Source organism: Salvelinus fontinalis, chromosome 26, assembly GCF_029448725.1.
Source record: "Salvelinus fontinalis isolate EN_2023a chromosome 26, ASM2944872v1, whole genome shotgun sequence".
In the NCBI taxonomy this organism is placed as follows: domain Eukaryota; kingdom Metazoa; phylum Chordata; class Actinopteri; order Salmoniformes; family Salmonidae; genus Salvelinus; species Salvelinus fontinalis.
This window is the reverse complement of record NC_074690.1, coordinates 249,596-268,507: the sequence shown is the minus strand read 5'-3', so window position 1 is coordinate 268,507 and position 18,912 is coordinate 249,596. Positions and strand designations below refer to the sequence as shown.

The following is an 18,912-nucleotide window of genomic DNA, read 5'->3' as shown; positions in this document are numbered from 1 at the left end:
ATCTTTTTGTGCTCGCGTCATCAGTTCTACCGAGGAGAAAAGGGGGAGAGTTCTTGTGAAGCCGAAAGCCGTACATGACCGTTTATTCTATTTATTTTAACTTTGGTTGTTGTTGTTGTTGTTGTTGTATAATGCATCTGCAAGGTCTCCCTCGAAGGGAGCGTGCTGAAACTCTAATGACACACACACACTCTAATGCCATTGCCTTTTAGTAGAGCTCAGGGTGATGAAATACATTTGGTTCACCCAACACATACATACACTGGTACACACACGGACACACACACATGCTCCTGATGCCCTCAGCGAACCCAAACAGTGTCCGTGCTAAAACAATTCAACATACATTTTCTCTCTCTCTCTCTCTCTCTCTCTCTTGCTTATGATCCATATCTCCTTCTCTGTCAAATGAGCAAGGACAAGCAGTTCCCTTTTGGACAAACTTGCAGCAATTCTCTTGTTCTCTTCTCCCTTTAAGTCTTCAGAAACCCCACTTGAAGCCCAAATGTAGGCCTTGAGGATGTCCTCTTGGTCTAATGGGTATGGTGTTGACTTCACGTGCAGGAGACCAGGGTTTGAATCCCACCAGAATTGTATTTATTACTGCACACTGTAGAAAAAAGTTTTTCAGACAAAAAAAACTAAAATGATTGGACAAGTTCCCTCCTCTGTTTTGGACCATTTTCTCCCATTTGGTGCCTAATCGTCTTGTGTGGACATCCATCCAAATCCTGTCTCATTCACTTGACAATTGGCTCTAAGTAGAAATTATGTTTCCCCTCAGGAGAGGCATTTGTGGGGTGATGGGTTGGGGGGGGGACTTCTTGTTCTGTCTGTGTCTCTTATCGTGTCGGACAAAGTTTTTAGTAGCTTATGCAGCATTCGTTTTTGTATTTTGATGCTTAATTGGAAACACAATGTCTCTTTGGAACTCCACCCTTGGTTTTATAAGTGGCAATTGATTTCATCTACTACTCAACCCTTTTTATCGTCTTTCTGAAAGGAAAACTTCCCCAGTCTTTCGAACGGTAAAGTGATAATCGAGGCCTTCCATGGCTAGTTGCCTAGTGAATACGACCCAGTAGGGAAATACGTGTAGTTCAACTAGTAATTTAATACGATTTTTGAAGTAGCTTAGTGTTAGTTAAACACATTTTCAAATCTTGGAAGTGTTTTCAGTAGTTGGCAAGAAAATAAAATAAAATATGGGTTAAGGAAGGAACAATTTTCTTCTTTTTTTCAGCAGCAGACCTGAATAATTCTCACTTGACATTTTTTGATAGGCTATGTTACACATTCTGTGAACATCTGACTTCTGTCTTTCAATTTGTAGTCTATGACATTTTCAGATTTAGAAATGATAAGTTATCACAATGTAGTTTTGATGTAGTGTAACTACTATTTTCAAAGTAACTTTGGTTAAATAAACTATATTTTCTGAAGGGTAGATTTAGTGTCACGATCATCAAAGGGACTGAGAGAGGACCAAGGTGCAGCGCGTGGAAAATACATCTTCTTTATTACAGAAAGAAGACGAAAACGAAACAAACACTATACAACTAAACAAAACAGACGACCGTGAAGCTATACAAACAAAAGTGCAGACACTAAACACTTCGACATAGACAATTCCCCACAAACAGCTAAAGCCTATGGTTGCCTTAAATATGGCTCCCAATCAGAGACAACAATAACCAGCTGTCTCTAATTGAGACCCAATTCAGGCAACCATAGACTTTTCTAGATACCTACACTCAACCATAGACACAGCTAGACTTCTATACTAAACATAAACCCAACTACTCTAATAAACCCCCTAAACTTTACAACCACCCTAGACACTACAAAAAACACATACATTCCCCATGTCACACCCTGACCTAACTAAAATAATTAAGAAAACAAAGAATACTAAGGCCAGAGCGTGACATTTAGTGTAGCTTCATTTATGCTAGTGTGAAGTAATTGGTAACTTAGTAAACTATATTTCCAGGGTTGGTCCCCCGCAACCATTCAAATACATTGGACATTCCACTGAATAATGTGGTGTGGTAGAGAAAGTAAGGAGGACTAGTGCCTCCAACTCCCCTGGAGAGATTTTGGGATTGAGAATCAGTTTAACCGGCTCAAGTCAGCTAACCCAGACCAGTCCCAAATGACTTACTCTTTTTCCCACCTGTAAATTATGGCACAAATATTTTGGGATATTCATTTAGACTTCCTTAACTTCTTTAGACTTTTTACAAGGTCTATAAGGTGGGATTGATCTTGTAGCATTTCTCAATGTCATTCACCATCATGTATGTGGTGTATAGCAGTGGTAGTCGGTTCCCGTTTAAGACGAGGGAGGACACATTTATTTTTTCTTGCGCACAGCCTTATTTCTAGTACAGCATATTGGATGACTGTCATTCATATTCCATTCACCCAGTTCAATGTAATTGGTTTAAGGTACTACATCATACTCTAATTTTCCCTATAGCCAATCACGAGGTTGCTACAACCTAGCCTATGAATGAAAGTTTATAATGTAGATGCACACGTAGGTCGAGAGACAAATGTGAGGTGACAGACAGTGACACATGGACAGACGGTGACACATTCAATACTGTCTTGCACACTCTTGCCTGCATCTAGCTGATCTAGGGTGTAATCATTAGTCCAGCAGTTTCAAATTAGAGTTTCTATTGGACAAATTCAGGTATGTTTTTCCCCGTTTCGTTTGCTTTAGTTTAAGAAACGTTTTTCAACAGAATCGGCGTAATGAATACACTTCTGATCACAGATAAACACGGTTTATGCCTCCCGAGTTGCGCAGCGCTTAAAGCATCACTACAGTTTGATCCCAGGCTGTGTCACAGCCGGCCGTGACCGGGAGACCCATGAGGCGGTGCACAATTGGCCAGCGTAGTCCGGGTTAGGGGAGGGTTTGGCCGGCTGGGATTTCCTTGTCCCGTCGCGCTCTAACGACTCCTTGTGGCAGGCCGGGCACCTGCAAGCTGGAAGGTGTTTCCTCCAACACATTGGTGCGCCTGGTTTCCGGGTTAAGCGAGCAGTGTGTCGAGAAGCAGTGTGGCTTGGCAGGCTCTCGACCTTCGCCTCTCCCGAGTCCGTACAAGAGTTGAAACTGAAAAAAAAGGACAATCTCTCTCTTTCTATCTCTCTCTTGCCTCTCCTTCATTTTGTAATAAATTAATTTGTTCAAAAGATTTTATGCACTGCAGTGCTAACTAGCTGTAGCCTATGCTTTCAGTTCTAGATGAATTCTTTGATCCTTTGATTGGGTGGACAACATGTCAGTTCATGCTGCAAGAGCTCTGATAGGTTGGAGGACGACCTCCAGAGGTTGTCATATCTACTATGTAGGTCTATGGAACGGGGTGAGAACCATGAGCCTCCTAGGTTGTGTATTGAAGTCAATGTACCAAAGGGAGGACAGAAGCTAGCTGTCCTCCGGCTACACCATGATGCTACCCTGCAGAGTGCTGTTGAGGCTACTGTAGACCATTGCAAAACAGTGTGTTTTAGTCAATTATTTGGTGACGTGAATATAGTTAGTCTAGTTTTATCTAAAAAGGATAACTTTTTAAATGTTTAAAAACATTTTTTTATTATTAAATTCACTGAGGAGGGTTCTCCCCTTCCTCCTCTGAGGAGCCTCCACTGGTGTATAGGCCTAATACTGAATGCCAAGCAAACGCCATTGTAATGCTGTGCAGCTGGAGTATTCTCTTCATATAGCTGCCCACAGGCATAACGCTCTTTTAGCTCTTACAGTAAGAGCAAACAAAGGCTTCTGGAAGTGAGCAGACTGCTGATGTCATTTCTACACGACTCAAAAGGCACGGGCTGTACCAGGAGCTACAGTAAGTCACACAGAGACAATGAGAGAAAGTTTTCTCCACGTTGATATGAGCAGACAAATCGCTCCCGGGGAATCTGCGGATTGAGCGGTTCTGTATTATACGACTGCTTCCTTGTTCCTTTGAGCATCTAAAAGGAAGTGTCCACTTGTGTTATTACTGCTTGTCATCATATACGCAAGCCGTGGCATGAGAATGTTCATCCTTACATTTATTCTCTTTCTACACCCCACCCTCTTTCTCCCTCTCCCTCTCCCTCTCCCCCTCCCCTCTCTTTCTCCCTCTCTCCCTCCCCCTCCCCTCTCTTTCTCCCTCCCCTCTTTTTCTCCCTCTCTCCCTCCCTTCTCTTTCTCCCTCTCCCCTCCCCTCTCTTTCTCCCCCCCTCTCCCTCTCCCCCTCCCCTCTCTTTCTCTATCTCCCCCTCCATTCTCTTTCTCCCTCTCTCCCTCCCCTCTCTTTCTCCCTCTCCCTCCCCTCTCTTTCTCCCTCTCCCCTTCCCTTCTCTTTCTCCCTCTCCCCCTCCCTTCTCTTTCTCCCTCTCTCGCTCCCCTCTCTTTCTCCCTCTCCCCCTCCCTTCTCTTTCTCCCTCTCTCCCTCCCCTTCTCTTTCTCCCTCTCCCCCTCCCCTTCTCTTTCTCCCTCTCCCCCTCCCCTGTCTTTCTCCCTCTCTCCCTCCCCTCTCTTTTTCCCTCTCTCGCTCCCCTCTCTTTCTCCCTCTCTCCCTCCCTTCTCTTTCTCCCTCTCCCCCTCCCTTCTCTTTCTCCCTCTCTCGCTCCCCTCTCTTTCTCCCTCTCCCCCTCCCTTCTCTTTCTCCCTCTCTCCCTCCCCTTCTCTTTCTCCCTCTCCCTCTCCCCTGTCTTTCTCCCTCTCTCCCTCCCCTCTCTTTTTCCCTCTCCCCCTCCCTTCTCTTTCTCCCTCTCTCGCTCCCCTCTCTTTCTCCCTCTCCCCCTCCCTTCTCTTTCTCCCTCTCTCCCTCCCTTTTCTTTCTCCCTCTCCCCCTCCCCTCTCTTTCTCCCTCTCTCCCTCCCTTCTCTTTCTCCCTCTCCCCCTACCCTCTCTTTCTCCCTCTCCCCCTCCCTTCTCTTTCTCCCTCTCTCCCTCCCCTTCTCTTTCTCCCTCTCCCCCACCCCTGTCTTTCTCCCTCTCTCCCTCCCCTCTCTTTTTCCCTCTCCCCCTCCCTTCGCTTTCTCCCTCTCTCGCTCCCCTCTCTTTCTCCCTCTCCCCCTCCCTTCTCTTTCTCCCTCTCCCCCTCCCCTCTCTTTCTCCCTCTCTCCCTCCCTTCTCTTTCTCCCTCTCCCCCTCCCCTCTCTTTCTCCCTCTCTCGCTCCCCTCTCTTTCTCCCTCTCTCCCTCCCTTCTCTTTCTCCCTCTCCCCCTCCCCTCTCTTTCTCATTCTTTCTGATAGGCTCCAATTATCAACTGCAGGTGTGAAGTAGACGTGTTCTGACACCTTGGCAACCAGCAATCACAATCCATCCGTCTGTCTGCTGAAGGATACACTTGCTCGTTAAACACCACCTGGAGTGTCTCTTCTGTTCAACCCTCCAGTTACTCAGTGAATGGTGGACAACGCTGGTGAATGGTGGACAACGCTGGTGGATGGTGGACAACGCTGGTGGATGGTGGGACAACGCTTCTTCTTGAGTCTTTTCCAGTAAAATTTCAACGAACAAATTGTATCACAAAGATGCGACTGAACTGTCCCCCCATGTGGAGTGTGATTAGCGTGTTGATTGTGCTCGTACCCATTTGGGAGATGGGCTGCTCTGGCCTGACCTTGAACTCAGTGCCCCTGCATCAGGTCAGGATGTACCAAAGGAGCGGCGAAGGGGGTGCACACCACAGGCAGAGGCGCAGCTGGGTGTGGAACCAGTTCTTTGTGCTGGAGGAGTACATGGGGGACGAGCCACTCTACGTGGGCAAGGTAAGAGTTTCTGAGGTGTATTACTACAGTAAATAGGTGGATGTGTGACTGTGCTAATATGGAAAACGTGCAGGTCGATTGGGTGAAGTATATAAAAAAAGGAGTTTGTGCTACTTGTGTTATCCAACATTTCAGTACGTTTTTATGCATTTGTTAGAGACGTGAATTCACAGGAAGGATATATGAGCAACAGAGAAACGTGTTTCAGAGAGTCTTGGAGTTCACAGGCTTTCGCCGATCTCCGTGATCTGCTCGTGTAACAAACCTCTTGATAAATGACTGCAAGAAGAGAAGAAGAGTACAGAGGTTTTTTAAATACCAGGGTAAAAACAAGTTCAGAGGTTTATTTAGTGAGAAGAAACTTTCAGAAGGTTTGCTCGTAGAGCTGACAGTATCCCCATTCTACATGACAGACGACCATTCCTGCAAAATGGCTTTCTATCTGAAGACTCGTTAAAATGGCATCCTCCTGACCCAGGCCCCTGGTGTCCACTTACGTCTCCTGCTTAAAGGTCTGACAACAATTCTGGGTTTTGATAGGGCACCTCCAACGTGAAGTAATGAATGGACTTCCGTGATACGTGATTGTGGCAGCTAAACCGAATGGCTGGTACATATATCCACCAGGAAGAGGAAGCTCTTATTGTTACACAATACAAGGGGGGGGGGGGCGTTCCTTCTGTTAATTTATCTTTCTTTGGGGTTGGCGGCGTGCTAGGGACCCCATGCTGCTCCCTCAGTGCATGGTCCCGTGTGTATGGAGCTTGCAACGCCAGCGTTGTGGGTTCAATTCCCATGGGGGGGGGACCGGTACGGTGGGGGAAAAAAGTCTGAAGATGTTTCCACTCACTACTGTAAGTTGTACTGGATAAGAACTTTATAACAACAACAAAAAAATGCGATAATACTTCAATGACTATTGTTGAATGGCACCGAGTTGGCAAATCAGAGGCATTGTTGTAAAGCTACGTAGAGCAACAGGGAAGTCTGTATCAGCTACGAAGACTGAAGATCCTTCCACTTAGCAGGAATGACACAGGCTGTAGAAGAATTTACACATTTATTCTTAACTCTTAATCAACTGTACCATAGGCTGAAGAAAATAAAAGACGGCTAATTAAACGGTGACATTTTGTTAAGGCTCACGCTTATTCTCGTTTTACGATCTGAAAGAAAAGCAGAACAGCAACTGTAGCGAGAGAGAGTGGAACGCGACTGAGAGTGTATTTGATTCGCCCAGTGAAATCTGCGCTGATGAGTTCGTTGCTATCAAAGCCTTTCTTTATCTATTCAATTGCTTTCAGTATTCACACAGCTCTCATATGTAGATGGCAAAGGGGCACACAGATGAACATGTCTCTTTCATTTGTGAATCCTGAGAGGTTCTTTGAACACGCGTGTCTCTCATGGCGGGGGGGGGGGGGGGGATCTAACGAGCGATGCATTACACATAAATTAATCTTGAACATGAAAAGGGGAGGACAACACTAGGAAGCCAAGAACGTAACCATTTCTGCAGTTCTGAGCCCCTTAATCTCTTCTGCACTTATTTAAATCCTTTCAGTCAGCGTATTGTCAGGCCTCGGGATACAAACCTAAATATCAGTCAGAGTATTGTCAGGCCTCGGGATACAAACCTAAATATCAGTCAGAGTATTGTCAGGCCTCAGGATACAAACCTCATATCAGTCAGCGTATTGTCAGGCCTTGGGATACAAACCTACTTCAATGTGTCAAACTATACTATTTTTACTGACTGACAAAGGATTGCCACCCTACAGATGTTTACAATTCAAAATGTACAACACAATATAAGGTTAAGGTAGAGCATAGACATAGATGTATTCTCTGTAGAGCTAATCTGCAGTTGTCATAAATATATTTAAATGTTTTATAATACATATACAGTATATATTGTTTGGCGTAGTTTACAGTACATATTGTTAGGTGTAGTTTACAACATATATTGTTAGATGTAGTTTACAGTATGTTGTCAGGTGTAGTTTACAGTATGTTGTCAGGTGTAGTTTACAGTATGTTGTCAGATGTAGTTTACAGCATATATTGTCAGGTGTCGTTTACAGCATATATTGTCAGGTGTATTTTACAGCATATATTGTCAGGTGTAGTTTACAGTATATATTGTTAGGTTTAGTTTACAAAATATAATGTTAGGTGTAGTTTACAGTATGTTGTCAGGTGTAGTTTACAGTATGTTGTCAGATGTAGTTTACAGCATATATTGTCAGGTTTAGTTTACAGTATATATTGTTAGGTTTAGTTCACAGCATATATTGTCAGGTGTAGTTTACAGTATGTTGTCAGGTGTAGTTTACAGCAGGTTACCAGGTGTAGTTTACAGCATATATTGTCAGGTGTAGTTTACAGCATATATTGCCAGGTGTAGTTTACAGCATGTTGTCAGGTGTAGTTTACAGTATGTTGTCAGATGTAGTTTACAGCATATATTGTCAGGTGTCGTTTACAGCATATATTGTCAGGTGTATTTTACAGCATATATTGTCAGGTGTAGTTTACAGTATATATTGTTAGGTTTAGTTTACAAAATATAATGTTAGGTGTAGTTTACAGTATGTTGTCAGGTGTAGTTTACAGTATGTTGTCAGATGTAGTTTACAGCATATATTGTCAGGTTTAGTTTACAGTATATATTGTTAGGTTTAGTTCACAGCATATATTGTCAGGTGTAGTTTACAGTATGTTGTCAGGTGTAGTTTACAGCAGGTTACCAGGTGTAGTTTACAGCATATATTGTCAGGTGTAGTTTACAGCATATATTGCCAGGTGTAGTTTACAGCATGTTGTCAGGTGTAGTTTACAGTATATTGTCAGGTGTAGTTTACAGCATATATTGTCAGGTGTAGTTTACAGCATATATTGTCAGGTGTAGTTTACAGCATGTTGTCAGGTGTAGTTTACAGTATATATTGTTTGGTTTAATTTACAGCATATATTTTTCAGTTTAGTTTACAGTACATATTGTTAGGTTTAGTTTACAACATATATTTTTAGGCTTAGTTTACAGTATATGTTATTAGGTTTAATTTACCGTATATATTGTTCAGTTTAGTTTACACTATATGTTATTAGGTCTAGTTTACAGCATATATTGTCAGGTGTAGTTTACAGTATGTTGTCAGGTGTAGTTCACAGCATGTTGGCAGGTGTAGTTTACAGCATATATTATCAGGTGTAGTTTACAGTATATATTGTCAGGTGTAGTTTACTGCATATATTGTCTGGTGTAGTTTACAGCATATATTGTCAGGTATAGTTTACAGCATGTTGTCAGGTGTAGTTTACAGTATGTTGTCAGGTGTAGTTTACAGCATATATTGTCAGGTGTAGTTTACAGCATATATTGTCAGGTGTAGTTTACAGCATGTTGTCAGGTGTAGTTTACAGTATGTTGTCAGGTGTAGTTTACAGCATATATTGTCAGGTGTAGTTTACAGTCTGTTGTCAGGTGTAGTTTACAGCATGTTTGCAGGTGTAGTTTACAGCATATATTGTCAGGTGTAGTTTACAGTATGTTGTCAGGTGTAGTTTACAGTATGTTGTCAGGTGTAGTTTACAGCAGGTTGCCAGGTGTAGTTTACAGCATATATTGTCAGGTGTAGTTTACAGCAGGTTACCAGGTGTAGTTTACAGCATATATTGTCAGGTGTAGTTTACAGCATGTTGTCAGGTGTAGTTTACAGCATATATTGTCAGGTGTAGTTTACAGCATATATTGTCAGGTGTAGTTTACAGCAGGTTGCCAGGTGTAGTTTACAGCAGGTAACCAGGTGTAGTTTACAGCATGTTGTCAGGTGTAGTTTACAGTATGTTGTCAGGTGTAGTTTACAGCATATATTGTCAGGTGTAGTTTACAGTATGTTGTCAGGTGTAGTTTACAGTATGTTGTCAGGTGTAGTTTACAGCAGGTTGCCAGGTGTAGTTTACAGCATATATTGTCAGGTGTAGTTTACAGCAGGTTACCAGGTGTAGTTTACAGCATATATTGTCAGGTGTAGTTTACAGCATGTTGTCAGGTGTAGTTTACAGCATATATTGTCAGGTGTAGTTTACAGCATATATTGTCAGGTGTAGTTTACAGCAGGTTGCCAGGTGTAGTTTACAGCAGGTAACCAGGTGTAGTTTACAGCATGTTGTCAGGTGTAGTTTACAGTATGTTGTCAGGTGTAGTTTACAGCATATATTGTCAGGTGTAGTTTACAGTATGTTGTCAGGTGTAGTTTACAGCATATATTGTCAGGTGTAGTTTACAGCATATATTGTTATGTGTAGTTTACAGTCTGTTGTCAAGTGTAGTTTACAGTATATTGGCAGGTGTGGTTTACAGCATGTTGTCAGGTGTAGTTTACAGTATATATTGTCAGGTGTAGTTTACAGTCTGTTGTCAAGTGTAGTTTACAGTATATTGGCAGGTGTGGTTTACAGCATATATTTGCAGGTGTAGTTTACAGTATGTTGTCAGGTGTAGTTTACATAATGTTGTCAGGTGTAGTTTACAGCAGGTTGTCAGGTGTAGTTTACAGTATGTTGTCAGGTGTAGTTTACATCATGTTGTCAGGTGTAGTTTACAGCAGGTTGTCAGGTGTAGGTTACAGTCTGTTGTCAAGTGTAGTTTACAGCAGGTTGTCAGGTGTAGGTTACAGTCTGTTGTCAGGTGTAGTTTACAGTCTGTTGTCAGGTGTATTTTACAACCTATATTGGCAGTTGTAGTTTACAGCAGGTTGTCAGGTGTAGTTTACAGCAGGTTGTCAGGTGTAGTTTACAGCAGGTTGTCAGGTGTAGTTTACAGTATATATTGTTTGGTTTAATTTACAGCATATATTTTTCAGTTTAGTTTACAGTACATATTGTTAGGTTTAGTTTACAACATATATTTTTAGGCTTAGTTTACAGTATATGTTATTAGGTTTAATTTACCGTATATATTGTTCAGTTTAGTTTACACTATATGTTATTAGGTCTAGTTTACAGCATATATTGTCAGGTGTAGTTTACAGTATGTTGTCAGGTGTAGTTCACAGCATGTTGGCAGGTGTAGTTTACAGCATATATTATCAGGTGTAGTTTACAGTATATATTGTCAGGTGTAGTTTACTGCATATATTGTCTGGTGTAGTTTACAGCATATATTGTCAGGTATAGTTTACAGCATGTTGTCAGGTGTAGTTTACAGTATGTTGTCAGGTGTAGTTTACAGCATATATTGTCAGGTGTAGTTTACAGCATATATTGTCAGGTGTAGTTTACAGCATGTTGTCAGGTGTAGTTTACAGTATGTTGTCAGGTGTAGTTTACAGCATATATTGTCAGGTGTAGTTTACAGTCTGTTGTCAGGTGTAGTTTACAGCATGTTTGCAGGTGTAGTTTACAGCATATATTGTCAGGTGTAGTTTACAGTATGTTGTCAGGTGTAGTTTACAGTATGTTGTCAGGTGTAGTTTACAGCAGGTTGCCAGGTGTAGTTTACAGCATATATTGTCAGGTGTAGTTTACAGCAGGTTACCAGGTGTAGTTTACAGCATATATTGTCAGGTGTAGTTTACAGCATGTTGTCAGGTGTAGTTTACAGCATATATTGTCAGGTGTAGTTTACAGCATATATTGTCAGGTGTAGTTTACAGCAGGTTGCCAGGTGTAGTTTACAGCAGGTAACCAGGTGTAGTTTACAGCATGTTGTCAGGTGTAGTTTACAGTATGTTGTCAGGTGTAGTTTACAGCATATATTGTCAGGTGTAGTTTACAGTATGTTGTCAGGTGTAGTTTACAGTATGTTGTCAGGTGTAGTTTACAGCAGGTTGCCAGGTGTAGTTTACAGCATATATTGTCAGGTGTAGTTTACAGCAGGTTACCAGGTGTAGTTTACAGCATATATTGTCAGGTGTAGTTTACAGCATGTTGTCAGGTGTAGTTTACAGCATATATTGTCAGGTGTAGTTTACAGCATATATTGTCAGGTGTAGTTTACAGCAGGTTGCCAGGTGTAGTTTACAGCAGGTAACCAGGTGTAGTTTACAGCATGTTGTCAGGTGTAGTTTACAGTATGTTGTCAGGTGTAGTTTACAGCATATATTGTCAGGTGTAGTTTACAGTATGTTGTCAGGTGTAGTTTACAGCATATATTGTCAGGTGTAGTTTACAGCATATATTGTTATGTGTAGTTTACAGTCTGTTGTCAAGTGTAGTTTACAGTATATTGGCAGGTGTGGTTTACAGCATGTTGTCAGGTGTAGTTTACAGTATATATTGTCAGGTGTAGTTTACAGTCTGTTGTCAAGTGTAGTTTACAGTATATTGGCAGGTGTGGTTTACAGCATATATTTGCAGGTGTAGTTTACAGTATGTTGTCAGGTGTAGTTTACATAATGTTGTCAGGTGTAGTTTACAGCAGGTTGTCAGGTGTAGTTTACAGTATGTTGTCAGGTGTAGTTTACATCATGTTGTCAGGTGTAGTTTACAGCAGGTTGTCAGGTGTAGGTTACAGTCTGTTGTCAAGTGTAGTTTACAGCAGGTTGTCAGGTGTAGGTTACAGTCTGTTGTCAGGTGTAGTTTACAGTCTGTTGTCAGGTGTATTTTACAACCTATATTGGCAGTTGTAGTTTACAGCAGGTTGTCAGGTGTAGTTTACAGCAGGTTGTCAGGTGTAGTTTACAGCAGGTTGTCAGGTGTAGTTTACAGCAGGTTGTCAGGTGTAGTTTACAGCAGGTTGTCAGGTGTAGGTTACAGTCTGTTGTCAGGTGTAGTTTACAGTCTGTTGTCAGGTGTAGTTTACAGTCTGTTGTCAGGTGTAATTACAGCAGGTTGTCAGGTGTAGTTTACAGCAGGTTGTCAGGTGTAGTTTACAGCAGGTTGTCAGGTGTAGTTTACAGCAGGTTGTCAGGTGTAGTTTACAGTCTGTTGTCAGGTGTAGTTTACAGCAGGTTGTCAGGTGTAGTTTACAGCAGGTTGTCAGGTGTAGTTTACAGCAGGTTGTCAGGTGTAGATTACAGTCTGCTGTCAGGTGTAGGTTACAGTCTGTTCTCAGGTGTAGTTTACAGCAGGTTGTCAGGTGTAGTTTACAGCAGGTTGTCAGGTGTAGTTTACAGCAGGTTGTCAGGTGTAGTTTACAGTCTGTTGTCAGGTGTAGTTTACAGTAGGTTGTCAGGTGTAGTTTACAGTCTGTTGTCAGGTGTAGTTTACAGTATGTTGTCAGGTGTAGTTTACAGCAGGTTGTCAGGTGTAGTTTACAGCAGGTTGTCAGGTGTAGTTTACAGTCTGTTGTCAGGTGTAGTTTACAGCAGGTTGTCAGGTGTAGTTTACAGTATGTTGTCAGGTGTAGTTTACAGCAGGTTGTCAGGTGTAGTTTACAGTCTGTTGTCAGGTGTAGTTTACAGCAGGTTGTCAGGTGTAGTTTACAGTATGTTGTCAGGTGTAGTTTACAGCAGGTTGTCAGGTGTAGTTTACAGTCTGTTGTCAGGTGTAGTTTACAGCAGGTTGTCAGGTGTAGTTTACAGTATGTTGTCAGGTGTATTTTACAGTCTGTTGTCAGGTGTAGTTTACAGTAGGTTGTCAGGTGTAGTTTACAGCAGGTTGTCAGGTGTAGTTTACAGCAGGTTGTCAGGTGTATGTTACACTCTGTTGTCAGGTGTATGTTACAGTCTGTTGTCAGGTGTAGTTTCTGCCACATTGTGTATGCCTATCCAGTCTTTTTAGAACTGCAAAGGGGGAATCAAGAGTGACCTTGGATAGGAGGTTGGGTCTAGGGGTCAGTTTGGGATTGGCCCATTTCGGTTTTGTTTACTGAGTCAACTCTGCCTGTCTTCATCCAGATGGTTTGTCTGTCGGCAATTGTAACATATAGCAGACACATCTCCCTGTGTTTTGTGTTCTGGAGTCAGCGGATGGCTGTTCTGGTACTCAACATTTTTTCCCTTGTTGACCTCTCCACCTTTCCTTCCCCTTCAACCTCAATCCACCCGGGTTTCACATTCATGTTTCAGTGGACACCGAGTCTTCCCTTAGACCCCCCCCCCCCCCGAAGCAGAGGCATATAGCACTTAGCCTATATCAAAGTGCTCTAAAAATCTGCTCTAGTGCTGAGCAGTGGTACAGTACTTCATAGAGCCATGACTACATGGAACTCTATTCCACATCAGGTAACTGATGCAAGCAGTAGAATAAGATAAAAAAAAACAAAAATATAAAAATACACCCTATGGAACAGCGGGGAGTGTGAAGAGACACACACAGAGGCACAGACACTTACTTACACAAACAGATGCTATATCACACGCACTCTACACACACGGACACATGGATGTTGTTTTGTAGATACAGTATGTGGTACTAGAGTAGTGGAAACAGTTTGGGGAAGGCGCTTTCCTGTTTCAGCATGACATTTGCCCCCCGTGCACAAAGCGAGGTCCATACAGAAATGGTTTGTCGAGACCTGTGTAAAAGAACTTGACTGGCCTGCACAGAGTCCTGACCTCAACCACATCGAACACCTTTGGGATGAATTGGAACGCCGACTGCGAGCCAGGCCTAATCGCCCAACATCAGTGCCTGACATCACTAACGCTCTTGTGGCTGAATGGAAGCAAGTCCCCACAACAATGTTCCAACATCTAGTGGAAAGCCTTCCCAGAAGAGTGGAAGCTGTTATAGCAGCAAAGGGGGGATCAACTCCATATTAAAGCCCATGATTTTGGAATGAGATGTTCAACAAGCAGTTGTCCACAGACTTTTGGTCATGTAGTGTAACTACCTTAACATTGCTGGACCCCAGGAAGAGTAGCTGCTGCCTTGGCAGGAACTAATGGGGATCCATAATAAACCCCAGGAAGAGTAGCTGCTGCCTTGGTAGGAACTAATGGGGATCCATAATAAACCCCAGGAAGAGTAGCTGCTGCCTTGGCAGGAACTAATGGGGATCCATAATAAACCCCAGGAAGAGTAGCTGCTGCCTCGGCAGGAACTAATGGGGATCCATAATAAACCCCAGGAAGAGTAGCTGCTGCCTTGGCAGGAACTAATGGGGATCCATAATAAACCCCAGGAAGAGTAGCTGCTGCCTTGGCAGGAACTAATGGGGATCCATAATAAACCCCAGGAAGAGTAGCTGCTGCCTTGACAGGAACTAATGGGGATCCATAATAAACCCCAGGAAGAGTAGCTGCTGCCTTGGCAGGAACTAATGGGGATCCATAATAAACCCCAGGAAGAGTAGCTGCTGCCTCGGCAGGAACTAATGGGGATCCATAATAAACCCCAGGAAGAGTATCTGCTGCCTCGGCAGGAACTAATGGGGATCCATAATAAACCCCAGGAAGAGTAGCTGCTGCCTTGGCAGGAACTAATGGGGATCCATAATAAACCCCAGGAAGAGTAGCTGCTGCCTTGGCAGGAACTAATGGGGATCCATAATAAACCCCAGGAAGAGTAGCTGCTGCCTTGACAGGAACTAATGGGGATCCATAATAAACCCCAGGAAGAGTAGCTGCTGCTTTGGCAGGAACTAATGGGGATGTTTTTTGAAATATAAATACTGGTGGTATATATAGGCCCGTGACAGCCTGAGAGATGCATCATCAGGACGGGAGGCAATCATCTGCGTTGGGTTTGTCATTTTTTCAGGCAGTCGATTCATGCTCGATATTGTCGCATTGTGGTCATAGAGTCGGGATCATTATGACACGATTATGACATACACGCTCACGACAAGTCTTTATGACGACATCATAATGCATTAGACCCGTAGGCTGTAACAACAGTGTTACCAAAGTAACAACCTCGATACAGTGGTCCTGCAGAGCTGCTCTGCTCTTATCAGAAGCTCATTCTAGGCTTAGTCAGAGTCATCACAAAGCACAGTGGGGGTTGGGGTTGAGTCTTGGTGGCATTCAGCCCACACGAGTGCCTCCACATTGAGACTCGAGGGGGATCATTGAAAATGGACAGACATGAGCTGTCGTTGTGATTGACTCATGCCACAGTAGTGTTCTTGAAATGAATAGAGGTAAAATGGCATTTCGTTTTTAAACGCCATATACATGGAACACATTTCGGGAACACTCTACTGCCTTTCGTAAATGACATGTTCACAGAGGAAATTACATTTTATAATATTTTTTATTTTGTTTCTGATGCTCCTGCCTTTGATTGTTATAATTGTGTCTTTAATTCCTTATTTCTTATGCCAAAAAGGCATTTTGTGAATCAGGGATGCTTTGTAAAAGAGACATTGGTCTCAATGGCATTGAAAATAATTGTCTGAGCCCGTCAGACGTAAAGGAAATCAGACAAAACAAGCTCAAAAGAGTCTCACAGCCAGTCACCCTAACCTGTCAGTCGAGTTCCAACAGATCACATGCACTTGAATTTCCATTCATTCGACTCAATTGTCTGAAGACAAGGACCAAGTGGAGTGTACCTCACAACAAACGACTCACGGCTCTTTTGTAGATATTTTTGTCTTTGGGTCATTCCACAAAAAAAAGAGTGTCTTTTGCATCCCTTTGATATTTTAAGTAGAAATTGTGCACCAATATTCAATTTTAAAAGCCTGTTATATTATATGAAGTGCCCTTTAATATAGACCACATGGAGATTTAAATAAACCAGATTTATTTTGTATGAATAAAGACTTGCTAAAGTGGCAAAATTCAGCATTTTGACATTTATTTATTTCATGTGATTAGTGATTCATTTACGTTTGTCCCTCATTTTAAGATCAACACTGTTACGTGAACTGAACTCTCGTTTTAATATGGTGAAACTATTCCCTTTTTCAATATTGTTAACATTATGATAATACCCTTTTAGTGTAAGAGCCGTTTGAAAAGACCTGCTGAAATTTCTGCCTGTTTTGGTGGGATGGAGTTTTTTGGTCTGCCTGATGACATCAACAACATTTTAATGATTCATCAAGGCATATACGGTCAAAAAGATCAATTATACAGAAGAAATATATGAATGCAACATGGATGGGCCTATGCCCTCCCAGGCCCACCCATGGCTGTGCCCTTGCCCAGAAGTGGAATCCATAGTTTAGGGCCTAATTTATTCATTTAAATTGATTGATTTCATTCTTATGATCTGTAACTCAGTAAAATGGTTGAAGTTGTTGCATGTTACATTCATGTATTTTTTCTGTATCATTGATCTTTTTGACCGTATATACCTTGATGAATCATATGCATCTTTCCCAATGCTGGAACCCCACTGCTAAAAGCAGCTACCAAGACCAAGAGGGTCTCTGAACCTCTCCACGTCTCCATACCGATCTGATTACCTGATTGCAAGGTGACTGAAATTAGTGTCAGTAGTAACCTTGTCCAAGGCTGGTTAATATGTAGGCTACATGGTGAGCTGCAACCTTAATAAGACAGCTGAAGCAGGGTTTAATATCGTGCCGCAATTATTAAAACATGCTCCCTCCAGGTCTCAAGAGGGCGCTAAGTAATATTGATAGTTATTATGGATGCGCATGGCTGGAGAATATGTAAGTCGCTGAGGGGGTTGTAATTATTACTGGGCCTTGCTAGGAATGGCTGTGGCCTGAGCCAGGATCCGGAGCTGTTAATTGGTGCACTCGGCTTTTGAGGGTATTCCCCTTGGGGAATGTAAACCCAAGCTTCAGTCACTTTTAAAGCTGCGTACAAACTCAAACACAGAGTCAAACTTCCCAAGTTAATGCTTATATGGTCACAGCAGGCTGGTACTTTTATTTTATTTTTTAATTAACCTGTATATGTCCACTTCCTCCAATAAGCCTAAAATAAAATGCTCTTTCAAAATGGATACAGTTTCTCAGGCCGGAGCATCCTGGTCTGAGCTAATCGCATTTTCCCCTATCCTCCCCTTTATGTCCCGTTCACTCTCGAGGGGAAGCCATTTTCCACTATCGTTCCCTACTCCACATGAATGATTCCCCCCTCTCACCCTCTCACCCTCACCACATTAATGATTCCCCCCTCTCACCCTCTCACCCTCACCACATTAATGATTCCACCCTCTCACCCTCACCACATTAATGATTCCACCCTCTCACCCTCTCATCCTCACCACATTAATGATTCCACCCTCTCACCCTCTCACCCTCACCGCATTAATGATTCCACCCTCTCACCCTCTCACCCTCTCATCTTCACCACATAAATTATTCTCCCCTCTCACCCTCACCACATTAATGATTCCACCCTCTCACCCTCTCACCCTCACCACATTAATGATTTCCCCCTCTCACCCTCTCATCCTCACCACATTTATGATTCCCCCCTCTCACCCTCTCATCCTCACCACATTAATGATTCCCCCCTCTCACCCTCTCAACCTCACCACATTAATGATTCCCCCCTCTCACCCTCACCACATTAATGATTTCCCCCTCTCACCCTCTCATCCTCACCACATTAATGATTCCCCCCTCTCACCCTCTCACCCTCACCACATTAATGATTTCCCCCTCTCACCCTCTCATCCTCACCACATTAATGATTCCACCCTCTCACCCTCACCACATTAATGATTCCACCCTCTCACCCTCTCACCCTCACCACATTAATGATTCCCCCCTCTCACCCTCTCACCCTCACCACATTAATGATTTCCCCCTCTCACCCTCTCATCCTCACCACATTAATGATTCCACCCTCTCACCCTCACCACATTAATGATTCCACCCTCTCACCCTCTCATCCTCACCACATTAATGATTCCACCCTCTCACCCTCACCACATTAATGATTCCACCCTCTCACCCTCTCACCCTCACCACATTAATGATTCCCCCCTCTCACCCTCTCACCCTCACCACATTAATGATTTCCCCCTCTCACCCTCTCATACTCACCACATTAATGATTCCACCCTCTCACCCTCACCACATTAATGATTCCACCCTCTCACCCTCTCATCCTCACCACATCAATGATTCCACCCTCTCACCCTCTCATCCTCACCACATTGATTATTTCACCCTCTCACCCTCACCACATTAATGATTCCACCCTCTCACCCTCTCATCATCACCACATAAATTATTCTCCCCTCTCACCCTCTCACCCTCACCACATGAATGATTCCACCCTCTCACCCTCTCACCCTCACCA

The 18,912-nt window shown here is 43.0% G+C and overlaps 1 protein-coding gene across 2 annotated transcripts in view; it reads left to right on the top strand.

Annotated features, from left to right (window-relative positions):
- Positions 1–18,912, top strand: part of LOC129823526 (cadherin-7-like) — a 128,945-nt gene that overhangs the window by 18,651 nt on the left and 91,382 nt on the right. For both annotated transcript variants that reach the window (XM_055882318.1, XM_055882317.1), the window contains exon 2: positions 5,267–5,785. In XM_055882318.1, the coding sequence (XP_055738293.1) occupies positions 5,441–5,785 (345 nt within the window). In that variant the 5' untranslated portion in view covers positions 5,267–5,440. The remainder of the gene's footprint in view (positions 1–5,266; positions 5,786–18,912) is intronic.